Here is a 17,366-nt window from a genome sequence, read left to right as displayed (position 1 = left end):
GGCATGTAGGATCTTCCCAGACCAGCGCTCAAACCCATGTCCCCTGCATCGGCAGGCGGATTCTTAACCACTGCGCCACCAGGGAAGCCCCTACAGTTTTAAAATCTGCAAAGTAACACAATATGGTGCTAACGGAGACCTGAATGTGTGGCAGAGAATAAAGCATGTGTAGGAGTAATAAAGCCTAGGTTTGAGACCGCAGCGTGGGAGGGGTGCAAACGTGGGCACTCTTCAAATATTTTACTTCTTTTAAAAATCTGGGACTTCCCTGGTGGTGCAGTGGTTAAGAATCCTGCCTGCCAATGCAGGGGACACGGGTTCGAGCCCTGGTCCAGGAAGATCCCACATACTACGAAGCAACTAAGCTCGTGCGCCGCAACTACTGAGCCTGCATGCCTAGGGCCCGTGCTCCGCAACAAGAGAAGCCACCGCAGTGAGAAGCCCACGCACCGCAACAAAGAGTAGCCCCCGCTCGCTGCAACTAGAGAAAGCCCGCATGCAGCAACGAAGACCCAACGCAGCTATAAATAAATGAACAAATACATACACAAATAAATAATCTGAAGGTATAAAAAAAGGTTGAGAAGAAGTAAAAACACACACACATCTGCAGGTGCAGAGGGGTTACACTGGAGATTCTCTTTTTTGTACGTATATTTGAAATTGCACGAGTAAAAAAAAAAAAATCAATCAGTGACTTCGTGACTGATTGGGAGTTTTGCTGTTTCAGTAGCGTAGCTGGATGTTTGGTGGTTTTTCGATGCTAGAGTGTAAACTGAGAGTTAAGTGGTTTGGTAGAATTTGTAGTCCCTCCCACACCCCAGCTCCTTGGATGGCCTCTGGTGGAGCAACCCGCCCTCCCTGGTGGTGGTGATTGAACCCCTGGTAGAGTGGGGAAGTTCTTGACAGCTGTCAGGGTTTTCTAGCTCTTCTGCCTTGAGTATTGTGTGTGTGTGTGTGTGTGTGTGTGTGTGTGTGTGTGTGTGCACACGCAGGCGCACATGGGCAGGTGACGGCTGTCACGTGTCCGTCGTCTGGTCTTAGATTTGTTATGTCGGTGACAGTTTCCATCTTGGCCTCAACAATAATGAAGACCCTTCACGTGGCCCACGCACATGCTTCAGTGAAGGGAAGACTCTGCATTTCCCTCAGAGGCCTTTATGAGATGGCGAAAAATAACCCCAGCCCAAAGAGAACAGGAATTAATTTGATTTCAGTTGTTAGTATATGTTAAATTTTAATGCCATGGCACTGAGCAAATGTATTGGCCAATTTAAAGACGTCAGAGCAGAAGGCAGTGCGGCTGCGTCTTGCCTGCTTGCCTGCTTGCTTTGCCCTGTTGTCCCCTGGGCGTGTCTAATGGGCTCCTGTGTTGCTGAAGGTGGGGAAGAGCGGAAACATTCCAGCAGGGACGACCGTGGACACAAAAATCACCCACCCGACCGAGTTTGACTTCTACCTGTGTAGTCATGCTGGCATCCAGGTAAGGACAGAGGGTCCACTTTGCACAGTCTTGGTTGGTGTCTCTGGGGTGTCGTCCACACATTCGGCAAACACCTGCAGAGCACAAACCTTGTGCCAGGTGCTCCCGTGGGCACTGGGGATGTGGTGGTGAACAGCACGGATGGGGCGCCAGTCCATCCCAAGGGGACGCAGGCGGTTGACCAGTGAACCGTGGAGGCCGAGAACCATCAGGTGTTGCGGATGGAGGACCCACTGGGGTGCTGTGCTGGGCCGGGAGTGGGTTCCCATTTTAGCCGAGATGAGGTCCAGGAAGAAGGAGCAGTGAGCGTGAGGGCCAGGCAGGCTGGCGGGGACAAGTGGCGTCCCTGTGTGCTTGGAGTTTGGCGAGCTGGATGGGGTATGAGAGGTGACGGAGCGGCGGGGTCAGCCTTGCGTGCCCGCCACGCACGGGCACTGGTGTGCGGGGAAGGTCAGCACGTGGCATTCCTTGTCCCTCCCGGCGAAGAGACCCACAGCTTTGCCACAAGTGATTCTGAGAGGATGCTGCCACCTCAGAGGTGCCACGTCCAGCGCACCTGTTGTCAGAGCTGAGCCACCAGCATCTGTGAGGCTGTGCCCCTTGGGACAGGAGGGACTTAGCTCTGGGTGCCCGTCCTGCTTCACCACAGAGGGGCTTTTGGGTGTTTCAAGTTATAAGTGAGGACTTAGATATCCATCCCCAAGGGATTTGAACTTAAACTTGGAGGGCTTGCCGTAAACTTTGTACTTCTGCCACGGGAAATACACCTGCACGTCCTTCACGTCACCGTGGCTCTAGAACAGGACTTGGCAGACTGGCCCGTGGGCCGCACCCAGCCTGCAGCCTGTCAGGGTGCAGCCTGAGGGCTGAGCCGTGTGTACATTTTTAAAGGTTGTTAAAAAGGAAGAAGAGGAACGTGGCTCAGAGAGGACGGAGGCTTCCGCAGTGTTTCCCGGGCACGTCTGTCCCCGCGATGGCTTCCGTGTCGGGCGGGCGCTTTTTCTGTGCAGGCCAGCCCGGCTTCCCTCCTGGTGGGTGGAGCCCTCTCCCGCCCGCCCCGGGGCCTCTGGTTTGTTTAAGGGGTAAACCTGCCTCCCTGCATTTTCTGCACAGGCACTTTCTAATGGGGGAAATCTCGCACTAGAGACGTTTAAGTGCTTTGACAAAATGGGCCTCAAGGGGTCCTGCTCTGCTGTGGTTGCCATGTCCTTGGCACACCCTCTGATACAAAATACCCCACTGCCCGCAGGCCCCCGTGACAGCCACCGATTAAATGCTGAAAGTGGGGCGCAGAATGTGTGCTTCATCAGAGGATAAGAGCGTCTGCCGCTCACCAGTCTCCGGGGGCCTGAACACAGACAGAGAGTCAGGAAGGGCCTGCTTGTTGGCTGGCTTGGGTTGAGTGGCAGGGAAGGCAGGTGGGGAGAAGCCAGAGAAAGGCCCTTCCCTCAAGCGCGCTCCTGGCTGACCGGTCATGGGTGCCCCGGCGAGCAGTGCAGCGGCTCTGCCGGCACCTGAGCCCCGGCAGGCATGGGCCAGGCGACCAACCCCACCTCCTTCAGTTTTGAAAGATTCCACACCGCACAAAATAAATATATGTGCAAACTCCCATTTTAAAGGCGTTAATATGTAACTTATTAGAGATTTCTTCTTGCCTTTATAAATAAAGCATTGTAGAAAACCTAGTATGTACAAATGACATTATCCTCCAAACAACCATCTCTGTATTATATCTTTCCTATGAGTTTTCTCTACACAAATAATTGTGTGTATAGTCTGTTATTTTACCAGTAGGGGGTCATAGAATATGTGGCTCTGATGCCCGTTTATAATGATACATAGTAGGATAATATAAATACCTTCTTGCCACTGAACGTCCTCCCACTGTATCCTCTGTGAAGGATTCTACCGTAGGGTGGAAGCACAGCTTCTCTCGGCAGCACCCTTTGCAGGTGAGTTCTGGACTTCTCTCTTGCATGTTTACCTCTCTGACCCTCTGATCTGCTTTTAGGGAACAAGCAGGCCTTCCCACTATCACGTGCTTTGGGATGACAATCGTTTCTCTTCCGATGAGCTGCAGATTCTCACCTACCAGCTGTGTCACACCTACGTGCGCTGCACGCGCTCCGTGTCCATCCCGGCGCCAGCATACTATGCTCACCTGGTGGCCTTCCGGGCCAGGTACCACCTGGTGGATAAAGAGCACGATAGGTGAGTGGCACGCCCTTCCTGGCTGGGGTCGTTTCTGCAACAGGCTTTGGCATCTGCTTTTCTGGAATGGGAAGCAGTGGGGTCCCAGTGGCTGGAGCCGACCGTGACACAGACACCCAAAAGCTAGCATCTTCACCGCCATTTGTTAGCTGTGTGGCTGCCTCCCCAGATGGCTGGTGCGTGGTCCTAACTTAGCTATCAGTGTGCTGCCTCATGGTGCGTTAAAGGCTGCGCTCTCTCTCTCTCTCTCCCTCTCTCTCCCTATCCCTATCCCTCTATCTCTCCCTCCCTCCCTCCCTCCCTCCCTCCCTCCCTCCCTCTCTCTCTCTCTCTCTTTCTCTCTCTCTCTCTCTTTCTCTCTCTCTCTCTCTCTCTCTCTCTCTCTGTCCCCCACCCCCACAGTGCTGAAGGAAGCCATACCTCCGGGCAGAGTAACGGACGAGACCACCAGGCGTTGGCAAAGGCAGTCCAGGTCCATCAGGACACGCTGCGCACCATGTACTTTGCTTGACATGCTTTAGTGTTTACGATTGTGTACCGAGTTGGATTCACATGAGACCAGCTACACTCAGACCAACAAATGCCCAGCCCTTCCGTGACAGCCAGCATCGAACATGAAACGCCATTGATTTTAGTAGATTCTCCACTTTCCAGAATGCCTTCCGTCCCAGATTTCAAACTTGGATTTTGAACTGCAGACCTGTATGAGACCCCATTGTCGTAGGAAATATGGTTTGCCAAAATCTTATAAGCTGCTTATGAAAATAGAGTCCCGTGTTTCCTAAAAATCTCCTAAAACCAGTCTATGAACTCAGGGCTTTAAAACATTTTTAATTTATTTGGTCGTTCAATTTACTTGTTTTTAACACATGATTCTATATGAAATTGATGGGCTCAAACTAGCTGTGAACGTTCTGTGAGAGTGAAAGCAACATAAAACACATTGTGGTTTTAAAGCCTTGAACATTCTGATGCTGTCACTAAAGTTTATTTCAGAGTGACACCTGTGTGCTCCTGACCTGGCTCCCACCAGCTGTCCGGGATCCGAGGGCAGGGGCCAGGCGAGGCGCCCTGGGGTCTCTCGTTCTGCCACTGCCCGCCTTTCACTCAGCCCGAAGGAAGGAGGGGTGGCAGAAGGTGGGCCGTGTGTGTTTACAACATTTATAGGTCCAGAGGGATTGGCAGACAAGTGCCATTTTAATAAAAATTTATTTAAAAAAAGAAAAAAGACAATATGCCGACAGTCTAATCATAAGATTTGTCCTATAGGACTGTGACATTTATTTTCCAAAGTTTCTAAAGAATACGGGTCTGTGGTGATAAATACAGTACAATCCTTTTTCACTGTTATGTCTTTAATGTAAGAGAAAAGTATATATATCTGGTTTGCAGTATTAATGTGATAGATAGATGCTGTTTTTCATTTTACTGACTACGGGGTGCTTTTGTGATCTGTTTAGCATATCAAGAGTGTTTTGGAGCCTGGAGCCTGGACCACCCTTGTGGTTTCTCAGTGCTTAAGTACAGGAGTATGCAATTGACTCAGTGCCCGCGGCCCACCCCCTCGTGTAGACCGCGCAGCCTGGACCCTCAGGAGGACGGAGTGTGCTTCCAGCAGTCACTCCCCTCCCCGCCTCATCCCCGTGTGTCGCTCAGCCAATTAAGCACAAATGGAATGTATGTATCCTTCCACTCCTGGGAATGAGTCTGCGTATCAGCGTGCACTTCTCTCTGCGTGTGGTTTGTTAGACAAGCGTCATAGGATCTATGCACTGAAACACAGAGAAGGCTGTCGGTGGTGGCGCTCTGCGGGCTGCGAGGCCCGCGTTCCGCGAAGGAGCCCAGCCCTCGGGAGGATGGCTGATGGCGAAGCCAGCAGCAGAGGCAGACCCTTCTGCTAGGATTTGCGTGCTGGGCCCCGGACGTGGGTTTGCCAATCTAGAATCCGTTGCACTAAGAATGATACCGTGGACAGCTCGACAGGGCTGACAGCAGAGGGCTCCGTTTGTGCGCAGTGGGCTTTTTGTCCTTGTAGGCGGTTTTCTGAGAATCCAATCCACGTTCAGTACAGAGATTCTAGGAAGGAGATGAGCCTTTCCCTAGTGCTGCTTCGTGCTCTGTAGGTTTCCTCTGGCCCTGCTGACGGCCCTCCCATCCCGGCCTGACATTACCTCTGGCACTGTGGTGGAGTGAGGGTCCCAACCAGGGTGCCTCGTGCTGGGGTCAGCGCCCGCCTCGGTCTTGTGTGAGGGCTCCGCGGGGGCGGGGAAGCGCTGTCATGGACACTCGGCCTGGATTTTGGCGGCAACGACAAAGGGGTGACTATTGTTTGTGACAATATATACTCAAGAGTGGTGTGTGTGTGTGTGCGTGCGTGTGTGCGTGTGTGTGTGTGTGCGTGCGTGTGTGCGCGCGCGCGTGTGTGCATGTGGGTGTCTTATTAATGGCATTAGTCTCTTCTTGCTGTATCTATTTTTTTTTGTCTTTTTAAATGACAGAAGCCTCTGCTCTAAAAATGTTGCAATTCCCTGTCACTTCGTTAGCAAGTGGCACCTTCTCCTGTTCGGAAGGACACCAGTACACTCGTGGCTTAAGTTACCGGGAGCGTTCAAGCTAAGGAGGGAACCTTTTCACTAATACACTTTTAAAATCTGAACTTAGGTTAGTTTTCAGTCATTTTTAGGATCATCTAGAACCGTGTGTCTCGAAGGTATGTTTCTACCACTTGCAACAGGATCTCGGTGGTCGGGGCGTTGGCCGTAAAAACGCTGTGACTCCTGTGCTCGCTGCGGCCTCTGGGGTGGCGGCTGGGCATCTGCGTTTTACACCATCAGCTGGGGGTCCAGGGCTGCCTGGAGTCCGAGAACCTCTAATCTAGAGCCTTCTGGAGACTGTGCTCCCTCAAGCACTGAGGGCCCAGCAGGGAGGGACTCCCCAGCAATGCAGGGAAACGTTTTCTAAGCGAATACACTGGGCAGGATCACAGGCTGGCAGAAAATGAGACCTAAATTTTTGAAAAATCCTTTTGAAGGAAAAGTTTTCTTTCTAGAGGGCCAGAGTACTTTGAGAAAGGTACTTGTTACAGCCCTGCGCTTGTTTTATAAAACTTTTACTACTTAAAAGCATTCATAAAGCAAATGTCTCCAGCTGGGTTAGCTGCATACCTTTGTACATGTCTGATGGTTCAGAATTCAAATGGCTGTAGTTACAATTTCTCAGGTAAAGAACTGTTTTCCCAAATTTCTACCAATCCCCCCCCCCCCCATTATTAGGATAAATTTTGAGACAGCGTAAAACCTCAAGGTGCAGTAGAATAAGTCCAAGCCCTGTTCGCGTGGAAGCCAAGAGGGGCCCTGCCCGTTCTGTGTGGGTCACGCCCGCCCAGGGCAACCTCGTGGCCGCCGGAGAAGGGCTCCGGGCACCTCCGGCCTCTGCCTGCGTTTGACAGGTTTCCTGAGGCCTGTGCGGGGCTGTGCAAATTGCAGAGGTGTCCACTCGCCGGCTTTGCCTGACCCCACTAAGTAAGGTGTGCCTTGCTTTAAGCAAACTGAATGTGAAAATTATGAAGTAGAAATCTGGATTAATTTCAAAGAAAAACTGGGGTTTATCTCTTCAGAAGAGGTCTCCCAATTAGACCCTTATCCTGGTACTCTTCCTAATATATTTTAAAATATTCACCGTAAGAAAAGTTAACATATTCCCATCCCTTCACCACTTCCTATTACGTTCGACAAGCTCTCACCCTAATAGCTAAGCGATGAAAGAAACCCGGGGGAGCTGCTTCGAGTCGCCGTTTTGTAGGAGAGCCCTTTGGCCCTGCTGAGATTCCATCCTGCTGTTTGTGTACTTATTATAATAAGCTCAGATGTTCCTAGTTCAGATAAATGTTGTAAAGCTGGGCATACCTATACTTTTAGAAAGGGATTGTTTTATTTTGGTTTTGGTTTTCTGTTTTGAGAAGACTTCACATATACACTTGATACTACACTTTAGGGTCTGCTTTCTCTTTTCAAGATTGTGTTGCTTTTTGGTAGTGTCCTCACACTCCCGTGCATGGATGTTTGCACTCTAGAACCACGAGCGATCCCTGGCCACTGCGCTGGCTTCCCCAGGAGGGACTTGTTGGAAGTGGAGTGATTTCCGTGCTGTGTGAGTCTGGCCGTAAGCAGTGCTGTTGTGATGTTTACCCCGGCGTGTGCTCATTCGAAGAGACAGTTGAAGTTCAATTCCTGCAGCAGGGTTGTGGGCGGGTGGGTGTCGATGTTATATTGTATGTTATTTTTATTGTTGTTAAATGCAAATGTTGCTATTTATTGTTTCCTTTCTGCTCTGGTTTCATTTGGCTGATACGGATATTCCAGTGCATGTGGTACCTGATGAATATGATAGAAATTCTTTTCCCCAACTTTTATAAATTACCTAATGTTTACCTGCAAGTTTGCTGGATGATTTATTTTTGAAAGCCACAAATGTAATTTTTCTGGATGAATTGTTTTTCTTATATACGCAGCAATGTAATTTAACATTGATCTGCAGGGTGACTTAAATTTTATTTTTACAAGGCAGTTTTTCAGTCAGATTATATATTTGATACAATATGTTAAGGGTAGACCGGCCAAGCGTTGTGCAGTTGGGACACCAGACTGTCTCGAGGAGGCCTCTGAAGGCTGGGGCGGCTTCTCTTCGTTGCTTGGCGCCGTGGAAGCACTAGGCTGTTTCGTGGAGCCACCCGTCAGGATCTGGATGGAGTCCTTGAGTGGGACTTTGATCTGTTGGGCAGTTCAGAGGATTTTTCATGGGCATTTTCCTACACCTAAGGCAGTTCCATTAGGAGGAGCTTTAGACGTTGACATAATCCAGAGAGTGGACAATCCCAGTGGCCCAGACAAGCCATAGAAATTTCCCTGTGACCTCTCTTTAACTCATCTCTCACGCTCATGAGAAAAGGAATGTACAATGAATAGAAACTTCCTCAGTGTTCATACGCCTCACTTTCAGAATGCAAATACTTTGTATTTTAAGCCCTTCCCCAAAGTAACCAAGAATATTCTCTCTAGCTGCCGTGCCAGCAGTTTCGGCTGCTGTGACGTTTCTCAGTGTAGACACAGTGCACGTGTGACTTCGTAATAGGGCTGTCCGTGTTACACACACATGCTGACTTCTTTTGTAAGGAAAATTTTCAACTCGAAATAATTGCACTGATTTTTTGACAGCTTCCTTTTTATTATGTCCAACTTTGCATCTGCTGTACTTGTTTGAAATGACTGTAAATAGATTTAGGATAGCAGAAATGATGTAATACGATGCGTTGCTTTGTTTTAGTGATCCTGCCACGTTTTTCAGTATTATGTGTTAGAGCCGTGTGGGCTGGCCGCTGCCCTTCCCCCTCTACAGCCATGTGTATGTGTGTGTGTTGACCATTCATGAAGGACAGATTAGCCTCGTTGCTGTCTTTTTCTGGAAGGAAGTTTGCAGTGTATTGGAAGAAGAGTGTGCTCTCTCCTTGCGGTCTGAGATTTAATTCTAAGAGGATTAATTGTAAATCCTTTGAATGCTTCTGGTCTGTTTAATTCCTCATTATTTGCCATGACTCCCTAAAGCATTTGCTGCTAGCTCCCTCCAGCATTTGACAGCTTGGATAGGAAGCATCTGAACGGCCAATGTTACTAGAGAGTCAGGGCCTCCCTTGCTTCTCTTTGGTCACCCGTCATTTGAAAGCCATGAGGTCGCTGTTATGTCAAAACTGTCATTTGTGGCTTAACCCATAGGTGCCAGGCAGACCTGAAAGGCAGGCTGTTCCTTTAGGCCTCGTGATTTGGCCAGATGAGAAGTGTGTGCTCCAGTCCACAGTGTGTAGTTCTGTCTGTGATCAGGTTACACAGTATGAGACACACAAAGGAGCTTTTCCACCCAAACCAGCCATCTGAGTGTGTGTTAGTGTCGCGTCGATGCCACCTCGGTGCCCTCACTTAGTGCTTTTTTGGATCTTTTGCCATTTTATTGTCTAAAGTGAATGTATTGGCTTAGCCATATCACTACAGAAGGTGGTTTCTAATACCTTTTAGTTTAAAAATAAATAAATAAACGCAGATAAAGGCTACCTCCGAATTCTCAATAGATTCATGTTTGCTTTTAAGTGTAGCTATCCACACTGAAAATAGCCAAAATGTTGCCTGAATCAACTGAATTGTGAACATCTCTCTGTTCAGTTCTGGCTTGAAAATGTGTGTGCCATACTGTGACCCACGGGCAGTCCCCTCCTCCCTCTCTGCGTGTCCAGGGTGGACCAGGGACTCCTCAGGGCTGCCCGGCTCCGAGATGTTAGGACTCTCAGTGGCCAGCAGGAAGGAAACACAAGGGCCTTTCTGCACCGTCCTCAGGTGCAGGGCCGTGTGTGGTGGGACCTGGAAGCGACCCACTGTCCTGGCTTTTCACTTTCCTATTTGACATAAGGAAGCACTTTTTTTTTCTGCTTTACTTATGAATGGGTTGAAAGTGTCTCCTTCTACTCCCTTCTCCCTTTTTGTACACTCTGTAAAATCACAAAGGTGCTTAAACACCGACTCTTGTGCAAATAGTACTTCAGTAGCTGCATGGTTTCAAAATGCAGTGCAGATGTCGTTGACCTTTGACTTGGGAGCCTTGAGTTACTAATCACGCTATACTTTAAAGTGAGCTAAGGTTTGAAAGCAAAAGGTTCTGTTCAAATCCAAGGCCCTTTGCTTGAAAGGAGCACAGGGTCCAGGGCGGCAGCGTCTTGAAGTAGGGGTTCCTGCTGCTGGCGCCCTGGACCAGGATGCCAGCCTGCGGGAAGACTGGCCTGGGAGAGCTCGGCATCACGTGTCATGAACCACTTTGCTGTCAGAAATCTCATCTGCTCGCACGCTGCTGTGGGTTGGTCAGTGTCGCCCCCCTGCTCCTTCGCGTCTTTTCTTTAGGTTCCTCGTGTTCTCTCGTCTTCAGAAGGTGAGCTTTTGCTCCCGATCACTTGCGCTGGTTTGCTCCTGAGTTCTGGAGGGACAGTTGGGCGGTGTTGCAGTTGCAGGCGTCTGGGTGTGAGGAGGCGGCTCCGCTCTCTTCTGGGCGCTCATCAGACCTTGACTTTGGCCCAGAGAGGTTCCAGGTGTGCCATTACGAGGAAGTCCTGGCCTTCAACGCCGCGTGCTGCGCTTTAATTCCGAAAGCACCAAGTGTCCTTTGCAGTCTAAGAACGTGTAATTCTGCAGTCGTGCTGTCCTATAGACACAGACCACCCTGAGAAGCGTGGACACTGGGGAGCATCCGCTACCTCTGCTGACCTGCTTCTGGGGTTGCTGGGCTCCGCTGAAGTGGCCTCATTTTCAGCCAGAAACCCATACAGGGCTTTTCGGGGGCCGCTGCGCGGCGGCCGGCTGCTCGCTTTAGTGATGTCAGCCGTTGACTCAGATCTCCCACCTGCTTTCTGCACTCATGTCCCCAGCGTCCCGACGTGGGCCTCCCCCAGCATCTTTGCGTTCATGAAAGATCATTAAAGATGAGGGAACTGAAGATTACTGGTGCTTTTGTTAATACTTTTCTGTCTTATTGGTTGATGTGAAAAATTCAGGTGCGTTAGATCTTTAAACGCCCTTGGTGGTGTGACTGTAGGCTTGGGTCCTCACCTCACCCCCCTTCTTTAGGCGGTTGGAGGAGGCTGAATGATCGCCTAGTTACAACTTCCTTGGCCTCAAGTAGTTCAGAGTTAAAGCTACAACACCAAATATTGACTCCTCCCCCCCCCTCCAAGTGTCTCCTGGAGCTCGATGTTCAGGCCAACCTCATTCGGTACTTCCGGAATCTTCAAGGTCCTCAGAACCATGAGTTGATGCTAGGAATGTGCCCCCTCGCCGCCCACCACCACCTACCGGGCTGGGGGGGGGTGCGATGCGGATGGGCTGCCCGGCCCCGCTGGACGGAACTGGGGGGCCCAGGGCTCCTCTGGACTCTGGAGATGCTGGGAACGATGCTGCGGGGTGGGAGAGGGCAGCCCCTCTGACCCAGGGGGCAGGCGGTGCCCAGGCCTCCAGAGGCCAGGGGTGCCAGACTGAACGTGTTCTGGAGACCCCGTCTCAGCCTCCGTGCCTTTCAAGTCCAGTCCTCAGTGTCCTTTCGAAACCACGGTGCGGCTGCGTTGTTGGGAAGGAAGCCTGGCCCGGCGCACGCTCAGGCACCGGCGCTCTGCCTTGGAAGCCGCACCGCTCCTCGGCTCCTGGGCACTGGCTCCTGCGGGAAATCGCCGGGTTCTGGCCGCGTGGCTCCTCCCAGGCCCTGAGCACGTCCGTCCACAGGACCCCGCTCCCAGTCGGGTGCTGACCGTGACCGCCGGCAAACCTGGGGGGTTTGTTCTCAAGGTCACTCAATGAGAATGTTGAGCGTAATGGAACTAGATTGTTTTCAAAAAGGAATTGGAATCGGAGTCCTGTCTTTGTGAAATGCGTGGGAAGTCCTCAGATGTCAGGTGCCATTTCAGTTGTCGGAGTGCCCCGCGTTGTTGTTGTTTTGTGACGTGCTGGGAAACTGCTTCCTCGGGAGTGGTGTCACCTGGAGCTGTGCACGGAGGACTCGGGTTTTGATGTCTCGAAGATGCGGGTTTTAGCTCTGACTTTTCCAAGCCAGGTATTGAGTTGAGCAGTTTTCTTGGCCGACGGTCTAGTTAAAAGCCACCCTTCTCTGTCAGTGGATGGTTTTAAGCGGGGGAAATAACCCAGTGTTACTTACTTTAAACTGTCTAGAAAAGCCTTCAAGGTGGCAGCTCTTGGCCCTTCCGTCTCCCCCATATCCTCTGTTCTGAAAGGCAGAGGCACCAGGCACCGGGGGGGGGGCTGCGGGCGGCTTTGGGGGGTCGTAACACAGCGATGACGTGGGCTCCTCTTCAAAGCCAAATAGACACGCGACTAAAACCCTGGAAGTCTGCGGTTTAGCACTGAACTGAAATTCGCCTCCTGAGTTTGATAGTGGATTTTACATGTAGTTGTTGAAGGTATAAATTCATGTTTTGTAACTGTAGCGGCAAGTGAGTTTTTACTTTTTAAAAAGTTTTAAGGGAATAATTGTAAGTTTCTGTGCAGCAAAGTGGCTAATTATTCATTAAATACAAGAATGTAGTGTCTAAATCCAGATTTTTTCTTACCTCTGGTACACTTCAGATTACTTACCTAATATGTATTGAGGGGTTTTAACCCTGAGTTTTATCGACTTTTCTAGTTTTATTTTATTTTTATAAAATAATTGAAAAAAACAAAAATGAATTCAAAAGTTCCATAGGTAGATCTTGCCCCTTCTTAATTTTCTCCCACAAAAAAAATTTTAGAAGACATTTTGAATCAAAATGTATTATGACCATTTAAAGTTTACTGTTTTCTAAGAAGCTGAGCAGCTAAAGGGCCTCACTTCAGGTGGTACTGTGCGTACTGTCTGCGGACTCGTTTACCTGTGCGGTGGGTCTACGTGACGATGTCTTGTGCTTGCAGTATAGAAGCCGTGCAGTGCTGTTCCTGTATAAACTAGTTCCTGTATAAACTAGTATTTATATACATTGGCCTCTTGACAGTTCCTGTATAAACTAGTATTTATATACATTGGCCTCTCTGTATAACTTTTCATTTGCTTACATGAATTGTAAAATTAAATATAAAATTATAGTACCTGCTAATCTGAGGCTTCCTGTCCTTGTCTTTAGTTTAATACCATTCTGTGTGTTTTGAGGATGTCCAATGCTTGCATGATGGTAGGTGGTAATGCCACTTTAAATTAAGCCTTAATCAGATGTTAAATTTGTAAGTTTCACAGTATGCAAAAATATTAGGCAGAATGAGTTTAAACTGTTCAGATCAAGATGCTATATCATAACTCAACAAGTCTTTTCTCCAGAGTTATAAAGGGAAACTTTCAGTGATACAGCTCTGTCTCGCGCGCTCTCTCTCTCTCTCTCTCTCGCTCTCTCGCTCTCGCTCTGTTTCTGGTCTGGCTTGGCTGTTGCCATTGCTTGATGAAAATGGACCATTGTGCATTTATTTCTGTGGCAGTCAGTCAAAAAGACCTGTTCTGAAAGTCTTGAGACTTTTTCAGGGTTATTTTGAAATGTTTGATTTTTTTTCCCTCCAGTCTGAGATGTATTTATGGCTGATGAAGAGCATGATTTAGGCACAAACCTTTGCAAACCTGCTCATGTTCTAAGCGTTCTTCCGGTAGTGCCACCTGTCATTGCTTCTGCATATGATTAAATGGATTTTTGTTTTTGTAAAAGCATCTTAAATTTAGACATAAAATGGAGGGGACCCAGCTTTCTTTACAATGTGGATCTACCTCAGTTAAACAGTTGGGTGCTATTTACTAAGTCTGTCAAATTGAATTGGAAAAAGTAACAAAACAGTGAACTATAACTCCACACAAAGCTTGAAATCATAATTTCCGTTTATTTAATAATATCTATTTATTTTGTGCCTTTTGTGTTGAATCCTAATGCATTGAAAAAATCAGTATGAAATTAAATATTTTATATTGTACATGGGGAGAAAAAGCCCAATTGGCCATGGAATTTGATAGATCACCCCAGCCAACTAAACACTAACGTATACTGGAATCCCAACTGCCCTCTTGTGAAAAGAAACATAGAATTATGTCCAAGAGCAAATTTGACATTTTACAAGCAAATTCCAGACTCTTCTACGCATATATTTGTAGCTATCACTTCATTTTCTGTGCCAATGAAGGGGCGACCAAAAACAACTCACAAACACTCTTGTCATTGCTTTTTCACCACACGTGCCCTCCCGGCCTTCCTCTGGCGTATTTTATAAGTTTATTTCATAAGCAGCGAATGGACTATTGTTGATTTCATCTCTCCCACCCTCCTGGTGTGGGTGTTGGTGACCATAGACAGAGGAAGGGAGGGCCGCTGGCCGTGGAAGGGGGGGGAGGGGTGGGTGCTGCTTGCAGCAGCAGCCCCAGGGTTTCTGTAAGTTAGGAAAGCTTTCTGGCAGGTGAGAAAATCGGGTAGATCGATGACTTTCCATGCTTTTATATTTGGCAGTTTACAAGTCTAGACTTTTCCTACTATGGCAATCTTTTTTAACTTAATTCTTTGGAGGTAACACAATATTTTGGAGTCTTAAGAATTTGATTTTATACCAATAAGAAATAAAAATTAGGGATCTTTCCTGTAGTATATAGTTTTACTATTTTAAAGAGATCTCTGAATTTTACAAGAGAACCAACATTCCTTAGTGGCATAACTTTGAAAGTTGATTTGGGAGGCTTTTCGCTTCAGGATCTCAAAAAAATTGGGATGATTCTAGTTAAATGTTTTTAATTTTTAAAATTCCATCAGGTCAATACTTAAGCTATATTTTGTAAAGAGTAAGTCATCCTTTAGTATGCTGCATGTAAAGATCAGCGTTGTTGCACTTTCTCAATAATAATAAATGCCCTACAATTGGCTCACCAGTAAGCATTTTGTTTTTTACCTAACAAGAGTACTTTGGGGCAGGTGATTAAATTTATATAGGTACCTCAAGAAAAAGAACCTGAATATGCTGCATTTTGTTTCTTTAGCTTTTATACGTAGCATTTTGTTCTGCTCTTATGATTTTGTTTAGATATATGCTTTTTGGACCCCAGTAGACTGTTAAAAGAGATTTTAAAGTTACTCTTGTAGGGATACAGTATCTTTTTTTTTTTTTTTTTTTTTTAACGTACTGCAATATCTGGTTCAAAGGTTGCCCACCAGGAGATTAATACTTTATACCCAAATACACCTGAGAAAAAGGATACCATGTTTATAAGCAGACAATAATGTTCCCAATCCTTTCTGTTCATGCTGCTTTCTTAATTCTTTTCTCCATATCATCAAGAGGTTGGACGACTTATTTCTAAGGTCAGACTTAAACATCATAGCATCTTAATGTTTTCAACACAGACCTCACAAAATTGCCATTGAGTAAGTAGCATGATCCTAAAGGTATTGCTGGCACTAGGCAGCCGGATCCATCTGGGCTCTGAAGAGCCGGTCTTCACACTTCTCTGTTCCCCAGCACTCACCCCAGACTGAACAGACGGGGAGTGGTCTTGATTGACAAAGATTAAACTGGTGAAGAAAGCTAAAGGCTGAGACACTGAGCATCTATTGTCGTGTTTAAGCTTAGCTGGGTCCTTTAGAGTTTGTTTTACAGCTTACTAGGTTAAGTAGTTTGCACTATTTTTGCAATAAATTCATGGAAAACCTAACAGTTACTTGTTTTGTTTCTTACTGTGTGTATATAAACTAATACTAAAAAGTTTGGCATAGTGTTTTTTTCACCTCCTTACATAACCCTTAACATGCACAGAATGCTGTAAATCTGATACAATATGATGTGAATGATATTTTATAAAGTTATTTTGTATGGTGTCAATTTTGTTTTGCCTCATAGTATGTCAGCAAAAAATAAAATAAAATTCCTCGTATTTACAGCTGCCTCGCCCAGAGATCTTCTGTTTACTCACATATTTATTTGGGGACTTCCTTCCATACGGGTTAAGGTTCCAGGCTTCTGAGGTGGAAGCACGCCTTTGGTGATAGAAGTCTAGAGCCTTATTCCATACGTTGGGCCCCTGAGAATTCGGGGTCTGGGGATAAAAGCATCAGGAATGAATTGAAGAACAAATGTGGTACCTAGGATGAGCTGGGTGTTCCTACTCTAGCAGCCATAAGAAGAAGAAAAGAAGTCATTCAGCTAAACCCCAATCGAGTGCAAAGCCCTGAGCTCCATGTTGCATGGGAATCAAAGCTGACCATATCTGGGATTCTGGGCCTGGTGACCTCCCTCTGGGCGGTGTTTGACTTCTGTCTGTACTGAAAGAATATGTGGTGTTGGGAAAGGAAAGGAGGGTTGGGTTAAGAAAACCAAAAAAATAGCGGAAAATCCCTAGGATGCACATTGTTGCTAAAGCAGGCCAAAGTTCTTGTTTTGTTTTGAAACAGCCAAAGCTATTTTCTGATTTTTACGCAAAATGTTTTTAAGAAAAGAATAGGGCTTCCCTGGTGGCGCAGTGGTTAAGAATCCGCCTGCCAACGCAGGGGACACAGGTTCAAGCCCTGGTTCGGGAAGATCCCACATGCCGCGGAGCAACTAAGCCCGTGCGCCACAACTACTGAGCCTGCGCTCTAGAGCCCGCGAGCCACAACTACTGAGCCTGCGTGCCACAACTACTGAAGCCCACGCACCTAGAGCCCGTGCTCTGCTACGAGAAGCCACCACAATGGGAAGCACGCACACCACAACGAAGAGTAGCCCCTGCTCACCGCAACTAGAGAAAGCCCGCGCGCAGCAACAAAGACCCAACGCAGCCAAAGATAAATAAGTAAAATAGAGAATGTGTTCATTACAGACAATGTAAAAATTCAGATAAACATAAAGATAGAAACTGTAAATTATCTGTAATCACAACACTGAGAGGTAGTTACTCTTAGCACTCTGGTGTATTCTGTTCCAGGCTTTTTTTTTCCCCTAATAAAATCAAGATGTAGTTCTCTCTTTTTTTCTTTTCCCCTTAATGTATACAGGACCTAGTACTTCTTACTTCTTGGTATCCAAAACCACAAAGCATCTTGGTGCCCACAGGCCTTGGGACATGCTAGCTGAAACTGAAAGAATACACACAAACTGCTGAGAGA

The 17,366-nt window shown here is 47.5% G+C and overlaps 1 protein-coding gene across 8 annotated transcripts in view; it reads left to right on the top strand.

The window, feature by feature from the left end:
• The window catches only part of AGO2 (argonaute RISC catalytic component 2), a 110,959-nt gene extending 94,797 nt beyond the window's left edge, over positions 1-16,162 (top strand). For 4 of the 8 annotated variants that reach the window (XM_073794795.1, XM_073794797.1, XM_073794799.1 and 1 more), the window contains 4 exons: positions 1,382-1,483; positions 2,375-2,514; positions 3,495-3,694; positions 5,155-16,162. In XM_073794795.1, the coding sequence (XP_073650896.1) occupies positions 1,382-1,483; positions 2,375-2,514; positions 3,495-3,694; positions 5,155-5,399 (687 nt within the window). In that variant the 3' untranslated portion in view covers positions 5,400-16,162. Of the gene's footprint in view, positions 1-1,381; positions 1,484-2,374; positions 2,515-3,494; positions 3,695-4,096; positions 5,121-5,154 lie in introns of those variants that run through there. The other 4 variants (XM_073794794.1, XM_073794796.1, XM_033842831.2 and 1 more) reach the window with 4 other exon arrangements.
• The last annotated feature ends 1,204 nt before the right edge of the window (positions 16,163-17,366 follow it).

This window comes from Tursiops truncatus, chromosome 17, assembly GCF_011762595.2.
Source record: "Tursiops truncatus isolate mTurTru1 chromosome 17, mTurTru1.mat.Y, whole genome shotgun sequence".
Classification (NCBI taxonomy): Eukaryota; Metazoa; Chordata; class Mammalia; order Artiodactyla; family Delphinidae; genus Tursiops; species Tursiops truncatus.
Note: the sequence above shows the minus strand (reverse complement) of the source record. Positions and strands in the feature narration are given on the sequence as shown.